The sequence below is a fragment of the Lates calcarifer genome, linkage group LG21 (assembly GCF_001640805.2).
Source record: "Lates calcarifer isolate ASB-BC8 linkage group LG21, TLL_Latcal_v3, whole genome shotgun sequence".
Taxonomy (NCBI): domain Eukaryota; kingdom Metazoa; phylum Chordata; class Actinopteri; family Centropomidae; genus Lates; species Lates calcarifer.
Window position 1 is genome coordinate 7,938,250 of NC_066853.1, and position 13,656 is coordinate 7,951,905.

Sequence of the window (13,656 nt, forward strand, 5' to 3'; positions counted from 1 at the left end):
TCACAGAAAATAATTAGCATAAAAGCTTTTATTTAAAATTTTTACATCTCGGAAGTGTGAACTGTTACGCCAGCGTGTGCCCTGCGACCTGCGTTGACCCCGCGGTTGCCGGGGTCCCGCGGTCGCCGCTCCCCCGACGGGCGCCGGGTGCGAGGGCCCGTTCAACGCTGCTCGCAGCTTTAATTATTATTATTATTATTATTTTTTTTTTTTTCTTCTTTTTCCGCCTCTTAGATCGGCTTTTTGAGGGCCTTAACATGCGTGAAAACTTACCAAAATTTGCAGACGCGTCAGGCACGGCGAAAAATTTAATAATTTAGGGGTCTTGAGCATGGGCGTGGTAAAATGCCCTCGGTAGCGCCACCTACATTTTTAAACGGAACAGCCCCTCAAGCCCGTTGCGCCTAAAAATCTGAAAATCTGCACACATATGTAACATCCCATGACGCACCAAAAAGTCTCTTGGAGCCATATTCTAAACCCAACAGAAAGTATTTTTATTTTGACCGGAAGGTGAAAAAATTGTGTGTTTTTGGCCATTTCCAGGGGTCGCTTGAACGCGAACTAGTCCTAGACGCATTATCCGATTGACTTCAAAACTTAATAGTATGTTCTTAAGACATAGACGATGTTAAATTGCGGCAGATTTTGAGTTTTTGTTGAAGGGCGTGGAAGTTATGGCCCCTCAAAGTTCGATTACTCGCCACGAAACAGGAAGTTGCTTTATTTTTGCTATATTTCGGCCATACTTTGTCCAAACTGCATCAAACTTTACAGGATTGTTAATGGTACCTATCTGCACACATCCATATGTCAATATTCATACAATTGTTGTAGCGCCACCTATTTATAGCAGGAAATGACATATTTTATAGTGTGATGTCCAGTTTCTAGACGGGTGACCAGATTCACTTCAAATGTTGTCAGCCCCTCCTTGACAATTTTTGGAAGACTGGCTCCGAAAATTGTGAGTTTGGGTCGAAGCGTGTGCCGGTTCTGGCCCGTCAAAGTTCGGAAACCCAACTTCCTGTTTGAAACCTCAGATTTTGGGGTAACTTCCTGTTGCGACTCTCTACTTTATCCTACAGATGGAGCCATTGTATTACTCTTTGATGGGTTTTTGGAAGGGGGTCTCTGTGTGTGTGTGTCTGTGTGTGTGTGTTTGAGGGGGGAGGGGAAGAGGAGTTGATTGAGTCTGTGAGAAGCTGCCACAGGGAGGTTACAGTCAAGAGAGCCATGAGCTGTCACAGATGATGAGTTCTGAAAAATATTATCACAGAAAATAATTAGCATAAAAGCTTTTATTTTAAATTTGTTGCAACAAATTCAGGTTTCTTACAGCATTTTCCTTATTGAAAACTAAATTCTACCTGAAATGTATCAATAAAAATCTTCTTTTGCAGTTAATGTCACCAGTTTATAGTTTAGTTTTAATAGCATTCCCTGTCACTGATGTGCCTTTAATTATCGGTTCTATCAGGGATCATTTATGTGTTTATCTTACGGGGGTGAGCCACCTCACAGGTTGGTTATATTACCTGTTGACCTCAGCTCAGTGAGCTAAGACAATGTTTAATGCAGTGTTTTTTCTGATATGAAAATGGATATTATTCAGCACATCTAACCTCAGCAGGCCCTTCTTCAGAAACTCATATCTGCAGATGTCAAAGCTGGCTCAAAAAATTAAACTGGCTTCAAATTAATTTTAAGGAATTGTAGGTTATTTTGAATTCATGTAATCTTTCTCCATCACCCTTTCTGTTTCTTTCCATCTCTCTACTCATCTTCTCCCATATGTCTCCCCTTGACCAAAGCTGAGCGTGGATTGATGCTGTCTTTACAGTTTGGTTTTGATCAGTTAGGAAATTTCACACGGGGTCAGCTGATTTTTTCGTGTTACTCAGTGTACGGCGACAGGAAAAGTGCACTAGGTCCACGGGCGTCGAGGTGAACCAGCTGAATATAAGCCACTCAAGTTGACGACAAGTGCATTGAAAAGTAAAAGCTGCTGGCCTTTACCTTTTCTTTGTCAAAGCGCCTGTTCGGCAAGTAGTTAGTAAAGTAATATTTTCAGCCTTGTCCACAGTCTCATAACATGTTTAACAGGAAGCACAGCACGCTGGTTAAGCTCATGGCAAACTGTTACTAACAGCTAAAATGAAAGCTTGTCTGTATATAGTCTAACTGGTTAGTTTGTCACTAATCTCCAAATTTTGCAAATTGCTATAAACTTCACTCTCTTAAACCAGTAACAGTCTGAGCTGGACTGATAGGGGTCTGTATGGATAAAGATAAAATCCTAATGATACCCATCCCTACAGCTGGTTAGTGGCTTCGCCCTGACTTTAGGCAGATGAGATATTCACTGTTCAAATAACTTCATTATAAGCCTTGTTTAAGCATAAATGATTTATATATGCACCCAATAACAGAACTTAAAAAAATGCTTTTGCTCAAAGCTCAAAGCTTTTAAACTCAAGTTAAAACTGAGTTTTATCTCCTTTTGGGAGGGGGTATCTGTGTGTGTGTGTGTGTGTGTGTGTGTGTGTGTGTTTGTGTTTGTGTTTGAGGGGGGAGGGGAAGAGGAGTTGATTGAGTCTGTGAGAAGCTGCCACAGGGAGGTTACAGTCAAGAGAGCCAAGAGCTGTCACAGATGATGAGCTCTGAAAAATATTATCACAGAAAATAATTAGCGTAAAAGCTTTTATTTAAAATTTTTACATCTGGGAAGTGTGAACTGTTACGCCAGCGTGTGCCCTGCGACCTGCGTTGACCCCGCGGTTGCCGGGGTCCCGCGGTCGCCGCTCCCCCGACGGGCGCCGGGTGCGAGGGCCCGTTCAACGCTGCTCGCAGCTTTAATATTAATATTAATATTAATATAATTAATATGTGCAAAGTATCATAGATAGATAGTAGCATAGAACTAAATAATAATAGATGCAGGAATCATGTCATTGTTTTAGACACAGGAACACTGGTGCTGTCTTGGCTGTTTTTTGGTTTAAGACAGAGAAGTCAGTGAGGTTTTATTTGCATTTCAATATTTGTCACAACTCTTGTTTGTTTTATTAAGAGTCCTCTTTTGGTCATATTTGTTTGTTTAATCTGCATCCATCTGCCCCCAACTGCCATTAAAATGTTAATTTGAGGACATGATTCTGGCCAGCAAATGTATTTGATTTTTATTTTTATTTTTTTCACATCTTATGAAGTTTAATTTAAAGTGAATTGTACAATGTCAGGACTCTGCTTTGACTGGCTGCTGTAAGTCAAAGCAGATTTTATAATCAAAAAGAACACATAACATTTTCATATTAAACTATTCTAATGAATCTTTAAAAAAACAAACAAACAAACAAAAAAGTTACCATCAATATGTCATGCACACATGTGTGCAAGCCAGAATATTCCCTCTTGACTCTAGTCTCATTTGTACACTGAGCTGAGGTAACTGATTTCCTCCACCAGATGTTGCTGATTTGCAGCTGTGTAAGTGACAAAGAAAAAATGCTGAAAGGCAAAATATTCACAAAAGCAACATCTAGCTAACAAGGAACTGGATGAACCCTGACAAATGTATACCTGTAGTCTTTGTATTATATATAACATACTATACAATAACCTGTTGCTTTTTAGTTCTGTGAGTGACAAGTGAACAATGTGATAACCAGAGGATTTCCACAGAACAATGTCCAAGTGAAAATGTTGCACATTTGTACCAGTCAAAGTTCACTTTATGCAATAGACCGTCCATAGAGATGTGATACACACCCTGAAGAGTAATTCTTCAACATAGCGTTATGTGCAAGTCATTTCTTGCTGGTTAAACAATTAGTCCTCAGTAGGTTTTATTTGAAGTTTGCTGTCAGTAAAATTAGATGAATGCTTAAGTACTGGCAAAATGCCTCAAGGTTTTACAGACGTTCTGGAGGAGTGGAAATGTCTGGAGGATGAATATCAACAACTTCAGGTGAGAAACGGACCAAAATCAGTTGAATGTATCAGGCTGTTCACAGGAAGCAGGTGCAAGTCTTATGCTTACTGTTGTGTTACTCAATGTATATGATTAAGAGTTGTTAATGTCTAGAAATTAAACTTTCCATAAAACTTCCATATATCAGTAGTGCTTAGTTTGATGTCAAATATCTCAGCTGTGCTTCGGATTATAATCAATCATATTCCATTTTTGAAAGTTGCAATGCTCCTCTTGATGTACATTTTCTTTGGTTATTGATATAACCCCATGTTCCTATGTCATCCAGGACACACACAGAATGTATTTACAGAAACTGGATGAAATTTCCAAACTACAAAACAACTGCTCGTCCTCCATTTCCCGTCAGCAAAGAAGACTAAAGGAGCTGTCCCATCGAGTCAAAAAGTAAGTGGTCCCTCCACGGCTGTAAATATGTCATATTGTACCAGTGGTACAAACTAATGTTGTACTATTATATGATCCATCAGATGCAGCAAATCTCTGTCAGAAGAAGATGCCAAGAAGATGGATGAGATAAAAGAGAAAGTCAAGACTCGACCAAATGCTTTCTTTGAAATGGAAGCTTTTCTTCCAAAGAAAAACGGGTGACGACTTCTTTTTACTGATAAAATTAATGCGGATGTCATTTGATTACATTAATAATCATCTTACATTAAGTTAAATGAGGTGACATTAATATGATAATTTTGTATTTCAGGCTGTATCTCAGTCTGGTCCTGGGGAACGTGAATGTCACTCTCTTCAGCAAGCAGTCAAAGTAAGCAATGACAAACTAAAGCTAACACTCAATCTGAAAATACACATTTTATCTGCATAGTAACATTTGTTCAGTTAAACATTTTCCTTTTTAGAGCATTGATGAATTTCTTCCTTCTTCATTAGTTGAGAAAGGCCTTGTACTGTATATGAAGTCCTGAATGTGTCACATCTCTGTCAGATTTGCTTACAAAGATGAATATGAGAAGTTCAAGCTGTGCTCCACAGTCGTCCTGCTGCTGTTCTCCTTCATATGCTACTTCTTTGTGAGCTACAGGTATGCATCAGTACATCACACATCACAGCTGCTCCATCCTCTGAGTTTATTGTACGGACACCTCATGTGCTGTACATAAAAATCCACCACTTGTCTGATGTCCCTGACTTTAGATTTCTTGACGCAATCCTCAATTTCCAGCTGGTGTGGTACTACTGTACCTTAACTATCAGGGAGAGTATCCTCATCACTAATGGCTCCAGGTCAGCTCTACCACTTTATTAATTCTGCTCTTTCAGGATCATAGTTTATATATATACTGTACTCCAACCTTTCACTCCTTTGTTGTAAAAATCTAGTAAGGGCAAAAATGTATTGTCACTGTAGCAGTTCATCTTCTTTTTTTGTCTTATTTACTATAAGTATTCCTTGAGCTAGTCATCTTAAAAACATACATTTTATTGCCTAATAAATATGTGTCCTATATCATAGAATCAAAGGCTGGTGGGTTTTTCATCACTACATCTCAGCTTTTTTGTCTGGTGTGATGCTGACATGGTGAGTAGAGGAAGATAAAAACATAAATAACAGATTAGGAAAGAAAACAAGAGAAAAATACATCAGTTAAATTGCATTTTCCTGCTGTAATCAAACATTTTTCTCCCTTTCACACATAAGGCCAGATGGGAACCTGTACAAGATATTTAGGAACCAGTTCCTTGCCTACTCCTTGTATCAAAGTAAGGTCAAAAAACAGTAAAAAACAGTGTAACAGTGTAAAACAGTCATGGTTCAAGCCTTTTTAAAAAAATCAAACCAAAGCCTGATTTCCTTCATCTGGGACACACAGGTTTTGTTCAGTGTCTGCAGTGCTACTATCAGAGTGGGTGTCTGTACAGACTGCGAGCCCTGGGAGAAAGACACAACTTGGATCTGACCGTGGGTGAGGATACACTGGAACGCATCAGGGGCATGACGTACACACTTAGCCAAACTTATCATAACTCAATATTTCAATAAAATGCTTAGGATTTGGAAACTGTCATGTATGTGAGAGGGAGCTTTTTTCTGTTTTCAGAGGGATTTCAGTCGTGGATGTGGAAAGGGCTGACATTTCTCTTGCCCTTCCTCTTTTTTGGCCATGTGAGTACAGTCTGTGACAATGAGATGATGAGTAAACCTGAGGAACTTCCTCTAAGTAACTGCTTAGTTTGCATTTTAAAAAAACATGCTTTGTCACGGTTCAGACTGGGTTACACAGAACAGCTGATGTCATTCTACACTGAGTATTACGCTGCATGTTTGAGGGTGAAACCTTTTCCCTCGTTTGTTTGCATTACATTATTACTGTTCATTCATTCACTTGTAATCATTAGAAACCCTCAACTCTCATGTTTTGTCCTGTAGTTCTGGCAGCTCTTCAATAGTCTGTCTCTCTTCAAAATGGCTCAGCTCCCAGACTGTAAAGAATGGCAGGTCAGTGTTCTCACAGTCTTCAAGTACTATTCTACCCTGTTCCTGCATCAATGAGAGTTAAATGTTAATTGTATCTGTTTATCTTCCCATCATCAACATCAGAGCTTTTGTTAACTATTCACATTTCCCTCATATTCACATACTGGTGAATCAAAGATATAATGCTTACTCATGTTTTGTTTTATTTTTTCTCTTTTTTCCATGTGACACCAGGTCCTGATGTGTGGTCTCTGCTTCCTCATTCTGTTCATGGGAAATTTCTTCACAACTGTTGCTGTGGTTCGTCAGAAGCTTAAGAGCAGGAATCAGAAACCAAAGAGTCTGTGATACATAATGAGAAAATAAAGCATGTCTACAAAATGATGTCTCACATGTCTCAATCCAAATGGAAGCTCATCAGTAACATTATACCAGCTAGTTATTATGAGTCTACAGACTATTCTTACAAAGGATGTACAGTAGATATATAAATATAAATAATGTACCATGATTAATCAATCATCATTAAAGGTCAAATTATGCTCTATAATGCCTCTGTGTTCTTATCTTTGTATGTATAGGAAAACTCTCATATGAAAAGACAAGCTGTAAATAAAAGCACCCTCTAATTAAATGTGTAATTTACTGGCCCACTAACCTCTGTGAAGCAGTTTGGTTGGTATGTCTCCATCTTTTTTTTCTTGTCTGTGCATGCCTTTTTTAAAATTTCTTTTGTATCCGTTTTATATGGTTGATTTAAAACTGGGTGTGGAAAACTAGAGTTTCCCTGCAGCAATGAATAAACTGCAGCTCATTTTATAACATATCCTCTCTGTTAAGCTAACAATATGTAGAAGTACTCAATCCCAAATACGTAGTTTTATTTTTTGGAATTTGAAGTATATTTTGCTGTAAATTCTTTTGCTTAAATAAGTCTTGAATGTAGCACAAGGCAAAAAACTTCACAGGTTTGTCTTTAAACTTTTTTCTTCTTTCCTCTCCTATCAATCATCTCACTCAGATTTATCTGGTAACCTTTACATTAAGTAGCAGCTGCAGATAAACTGCACGTAACTACTCTGTAAAGTAGTTAAAACTAGCTCCACCTCAAGAAAGGAACAGTGAAATGCAGCTTATTCACTGTTCGATAAATTATTAACAATCAAATAATGTCATATAAAATAACATTTACTGCTATAAAGCCCTTTTTACTTTGAGTATAATGTTAGGATTTTGAACGCAAAACGGCATTGCCACTTCTTAATTTCTTGGGAAATTTTGAAAAGGACACCATGTGGCCTTGGAGCTGTGAACATAAACAGCCTCTGAGCTGAGGAGGACACGTCTGATGAGTCTGCATGTCAGCCTGTCAGGGATACTCAGAGTCTGCACTGCTGGCTGGATTACATAACCATGACCCTTAGCCTGCTGCACCTCAACAGTTATTTATTATAACAGGTTACATGTGCACATTGACATTAGGTAAGGCCTTTTTAGACCGGCCCAAGTGAAATCACGTGTCTGAAAAAACTTCAAAATAACCACGATTAAATCCAATAGCCCATTACAGCAGAATTGTTTCTTTAAAAATATATCTCTGGATGTTCTTAAACACTGAAAACATGCCCAAATAAGCTTTATCTAAGCGAGAAAGTGTAAGGGTCCACCCCCGCTGCCAGGCTGCAGTTGGTTTGATCCTACATGGCGTAAAGTTTCCTTCCGTATGGAGCGCAGTGTGAGCCTGACACGAAGAGGAGAGCCGAAGGTAAGACTGCTCCAATGTCACATTTTAACTGATTTATATCGACCTCTAGTCTGTGGCAGTTTGTGGGACGTCCTCCTCAGAGATAATACACTAACTCTGAAACTAGAAACTTTAAATAGAGAGAAAATACTCTGCCTTTTTGTCAAACATTAGCTTCAGTAAAGTGCTGACTCCGGTGTTACGCAAACTGAGGCTAACTTGTTATATCTTTTTGTGACACGTCGTTTCTTTAGCACGTGTTGTTTAAAACACTTAAATCAAATTTATACATGTTATTGTTTTTGACAACAAAATTTCATCTCTGATGTTGTCTGCGTTCTTTCATAGCATCATATTTTCAGCCAATGTTGTGACGATCCAGGGAATAGCCAGGGCCCTTAAGTCCACTCCCGCTGGCTACCAATTGTCATATTTACTGGTTTTATCTCATCGCAAGTTATTTTATCACTAGGGAAATCTTATAAAGTGTCACTTAACTTCATGAAAAACGAGTCAGACTGGTGTCTGGAGCTTCATGCACGCTGTTGGAAACCGGTGCCCCTGTCTCGACTGTTACACAACTATTTGCTTTTTAGCAGAAGTAGTTAGGATGAACTGCAGTAAACCCCCGACCATGTCTTTTTCATTGATCATTTAAAACCCTGGTGACAACAGCTGTGAAAGCGTCTTTCATTTGGCTTAACTGGTTTTAAACCACAGTCTCACATGATTTTGAATACACCATATGTTAGTCCACAGTAGGCGTATACTTGGACCTTCAGGACAACTTTGTCCACAGTGTCAGAGATGTTTGGGACAGGCAGACTATTTTTTGGTCAGCTTTTGTTTCCGTTGCCGCACTGGTAAGACATAAAGTACACTTTCTATAAAATATCAGAAAATAGTGAAAATGCCTGCCACAATTCCCCACAGGTCTGGGAGATGTATTCACATTGATTGTTTAATTTATCCAAAATCCCCAAAATGTTCAGATTCAGGTTCCTTTGTCATTTTTATGTAAATAACAGCTTACTGTCACATGAATGAATGAATGAATGACTTGAAGGGCTTTGCTCAATGTAAATTACAGGATAAGTCACAGGACGAAAACAGGCATAAAGAAGAGAGAGAGAAGTCAGCCAACAAATCATAATGAGTGTTTGTAATAGAAAAATAAGTATTCCAAGTACTATATTATTATTATTATTATTATTATTATTATTATTATTATTATTATTATTATTTAGTATTATACACAACAGAAATACAAACTCGACTCCAGCAACTGATTTAGCTAAAATAGTCCAAAATATTGCACATAACAGTTTGTCATTACAAATATTTTATATTGTAAAGTTTAAAGTTAAGTCTATAGAGAATATTGCACATTTGCTATGCTATATTATGAAATAAAAAAACAGCAAATCCTCACTTTCAAGAAGCTAGAACCAGAGATTATTTGGCATTTGGGCTTAAAAATAAGCAGAATGGTGAATCATTTATCAGACTGGTTGTTGAACAATTTTCAAATGTAGACTTTTCCCTCATCTCATGTCTTTGACAGGGAGATTGTGTGTGAAGGAAGAAATGTGTGTAAAAAAATTGAATTACTTAAATAACCAGTAGACATTGTCTGTGCTGCTGTGTAGTTCAGTTAGTGTTTTCCTGTTACTACCAAGCTGCTAACTAACGTCACGCACTGTGAACTTGAGACAGGAAGTACTCATGTTTTCAGTCTGAGCTGCTAATTGATCCTGCTGGGATATCACTTAGCAACAGACAGGAGACAATGATAGTTTGTGACCATTACCTATAAATAGGGTGAACAAAATATGCCTCTAAGTATAATGTAACCCAATTTGACTGCGCTGCAAACTACAGCCTCTGAAAGGTCACCTCTCTAAAACTGTTTTAGAGACACGTGCCTTGTAACTACTATGATCCCTTTTCAATTCCAGCTAGGGACCCTTGTTGTAGGTCATACCCTCTGTCCCTCTTGCCCTGTTTGTCTGTGGACTGTCCATTATCTAGTAGGGGCAAGATGAAAAAAACAAACAAGGGAGAAAAAAACAACATTTATAATAGTTTAATATCCTTCCTGAAGGTGGACTCAATCATTTTATTATAGCACCTAATACCTATCCCTCGTAATATTTAAAATTTTACATTTAACAATTTAAATTGGCTACAGTGATACATTGGCTCATATTAGCTCAGTTGCCAGTTTATTAGGTACACCTAGCTAAAACTAATGCAGACTGGTGCTGCAGAGCTGAATTGTTTCTGTTAATCAGCCGACCCTCATTGTTGGGGCGGACAAAATAATAGAAACACTTCTCTTTATGACACAGTGCAGTTCAACAGCAATACCAACTACAATGTAAAAAGAATACAAGATGGTTGCATGCTCACGTGCTGATTTGTGAAAATATCATTGAAATATTTTATTTAGGAATAACTGGAGTAAGTTTTTGTCTATGTCAGATTTTTGATCCAATAGGATTACAGGACATGGAGTCATCTTGACTTCTGTACCTTCAGGGACTGGCACATAGTTACCTCTGTACCTGGTAGCTGAAGTGGTTTGCCTAAGATCAGTGAGTCAGCAGTGTTGAGGTGAACGAGCGGGCGCTTTGTTGAGTGACTGTGCTCATAGCTTAGAAAAATTATGTTTGTCAGACTGTACTCTAGCCAGCTCGCAGGATCAGGAGAGAATTGGATCTCATTGTTTTCACTCCTCGAAGTAAATTGTAACCTGAGAGCCGAGAACATGAAGTCCTCTCTGGCTCAGTGTGAAAAGAGCTGCTGTTGCTGATGTATGACAAGAAATTCCTCCTGTATAGACAGCAGTGGGTTAAATGTTACAGAAGGTTGAGCTGAGTGATGAGCCAATCATCCAGTAAAACATGTACAAAAGCTGTCATTGTATGGTATAACGTAGAATAGTGTTCACATATGTTAGCAATCATATTGTTCTCCACAGTGACTTAACCAGTTTTATGCCAGAGTCCCCAGTTATGTTCAGCTGGATTCTTTTTTTTTTTAACTGAGGCTGTAGACATGAAACTTATTGCAGCTGTCGCTCCAGCTCATATTAAACCCATTCATCACAAATTAGGTAAAACAGACTGTAGTGAGTATAAGGAAGGCAGTCAGGGACATTGATACTCCAAACTGTGGAAGTACAATAAATAATTATCTTTAAAGATAAATGTGGTTTTGGTTAATCTTTCAGTTGGCAGAATGGTTACAAAAATAACAAACGTGCACTAAGTCAAAACTGATTCAAACATATTTGCACTGTACATATTCCATAACTTAATGTTTATACTGTAAACAACAACCATTTTACTCAACATAATATTTATTAGTTTCTGTTCATACTGTATATTAGAGGTGTAATGATTCAGGAAAAGAGAGAATTATTTTATATATATTTTGGTACATACCTGCAAATGGTTTTAGCATTATTTAAGTGTTTGTTTACTTTTTCACTGCTCTAACAGCCGTGCTCTTACCGTCCCCATGTAGAGTGTCAACGTGGCAGACATGGACCCTGAGACCACCACACACACTGAGCCCATGGCGGACGAAGAGGAGCCTCTTTTCAGCAACCTGGACATCTTCCTCTTTTCACTAATAGTCGGCCTTCTCATTTATTGGTTCATGTCCCGCAAGAAGCCTGAGCCCATCCCCGAGTTCAAGAAGCTTGACACACCGTGAGTATCCATCAGGGTCCACCTGAGGTTTTAGTTTAGCTTTTGTAGTGTTACTGGGTTCCAACTGAGATCTGACTGCATCTTTAGGAGCAGAAAATGTCTGCTGTGACATATGAGACTCATTTATTCTATATTTTTGAGGGGCAGATTTTACTTTTAGTCTTAAATTAAAAAATAGATTTGACTGCCATTAAAAATGACAATGTAATTTGTAATTCTTATTAGTATCTTATTAGTAAATATTCTCATATCTTCCCATGCAAAAGTTGTGCGTTGACTGTTTTACACTTTAAATTACAAGCCTCATTCGTGCATTTTTTTTCATGAAGTTTTTGCATTTTGTTGTATCATTACTTTTATCTGTGCAGCTTATGCTCATAAAATTATCATTGCTTGTAAGATGGCCATATTGTAAACAATGCACACGCATGTGGATGCATACTTAAACAGCATAGCTTGACAATGGTGGGTCCAAAGTTTGCTCTCAGGGATCATGGGTCTTTATAATGTTGGGTCCTAGCACCCTGTTATCCCATAACAGGGTGTGATATCTATAGTTTTTGCTAGTCACATTAACCCCCCTGATCGCAGCTCTGTAGCATCTTAACCAGGAAGAAATGGCTTGAACTCTTTTGTTGGACCAAACTCTCAGTTACACTTGTGATCTGTGTGTGTGTATACACCAGGGGATGGTTTTGATTTCAGGCCTTTATTGTTCGTAATAGGTGTTTAAAATGCACGAGATGTGTGTGTTTTGTCATTTTATTTAAAATGAAATAAGATCTTCTATAGCCAGATTCTGTTTCTCCTCTGACATGAAGTAACTGCTTTTTCTCAGACATACTGTAGTTTGTGTAGAAAGCATTAAAACTGTACCGATTACAGACGACATGATGTTCTGTAGCTGGAAGGGATATTTTCATTGAACTTGTTCAGTGGGTGTCTGAGTTACAGGCTTCTTTTTTAATTAATGTTTTTTCAGGGCTGCAATGAACTATTATTTTCATTGATTGATTGATCAGTCTGACAGTAAGTGTCTTGATTATCTGGTGAATCATTTTATCTTTAAAAAAAGATGCCATTTATGATTCCCAAAGTCCAAGATGATGTCTCCAGATGTCTCATTTTGCCTGTCCAGCTGTTCAAAACCCAGATATATTTAGTTTCCAACAAAGAGACAGAAAATCCTCACATTAGAGAGACTTGACTCATCAAAATGTTTTGCATTGCTGCTTGAAAATTAACCAGCAACTATTTTGATGGTCAAATTATCTGTCAAATAATCGATTAAGTGACTATTCTCTGCACTTAAATATGCTTTTGTTATTGGACATTACTTATACTTCAGGATAGAAGTGTGTTTCTCCTGTGATCTGCTTGTGTCTTCTTACATAGTTAGAGAACAAATGTTTTCCCTCGTTTAGACTGTGTCATCAAAATCGGTGTACAAGCTATCACTAAATTGGCCTTGAAGTAAGTGTGAGAGAGTGCATGGCCTAAAGCTCTTGTAAATGTTCCACTAGCAGCGACCTTTGTTGTCTCTCCCCCTCCTCTTTCACGCAGTCTTTCTCCTCTCTCCCACAAACTTATCTGATCTCTCTCTAAGTGACTGCCTCTTTCTCTCTTCCCTCTTCTGTTCCCTCCCCTCATCACTTATCAGTGGAGCGATGGAGGCTTGGCTTGATTTCAGTGGACTCTCCTTCCACTGGTCACATTTCTAGTCCCTCCCCAACCACAACACAATTTCTTTGGTCACCAGAGTAAAGCC

At 38.3% G+C, this 13,656-nt stretch overlaps 2 protein-coding genes across 4 annotated transcripts in view; both read left to right on the forward strand.

The window, feature by feature from the left end:
• porb (P450 (cytochrome) oxidoreductase b) overlaps window positions 1–13,656 on the forward strand; it is a 54,031-nt gene that overhangs the window by 24,699 nt on the left and 15,676 nt on the right. Inside the window, exons 1-2 of one of the 3 annotated variants that reach the window (XM_018693396.2) lie at window positions 8,034–8,190; window positions 11,701–11,888. The exons of 1 other annotated variant lie outside the window; for it this stretch is intronic. In XM_018693396.2, the coding sequence (XP_018548912.1) occupies window positions 8,149–8,190; window positions 11,701–11,888 (230 nt within the window). In that variant the 5' untranslated portion in view covers window positions 8,034–8,148. Of the gene's footprint in view, window positions 1–8,033; window positions 8,191–11,700; window positions 11,889–13,656 lie in introns of those variants that run through there. One more of the 3 variants, XM_051065430.1, reaches the window with a different exon arrangement.
• On the forward strand, window positions 3,750–6,972 carry LOC108894791 (ion channel TACAN-like). Its single transcript, XM_018693395.2, has 12 exons — window positions 3,750–3,970; window positions 4,263–4,381; window positions 4,465–4,581; window positions 4,695–4,754; window positions 4,935–5,030; window positions 5,144–5,233; window positions 5,463–5,528; window positions 5,649–5,710; window positions 5,821–5,913; window positions 6,049–6,113; window positions 6,378–6,446; window positions 6,660–6,972. Exons 1-12 carry the CDS (start codon window positions 3,902–3,904, stop codon window positions 6,771–6,773), a joined length of 1,020 nt encoding a protein of 339 aa, XP_018548911.1. The 5' UTR covers window positions 3,750–3,901; the 3' UTR covers window positions 6,774–6,972.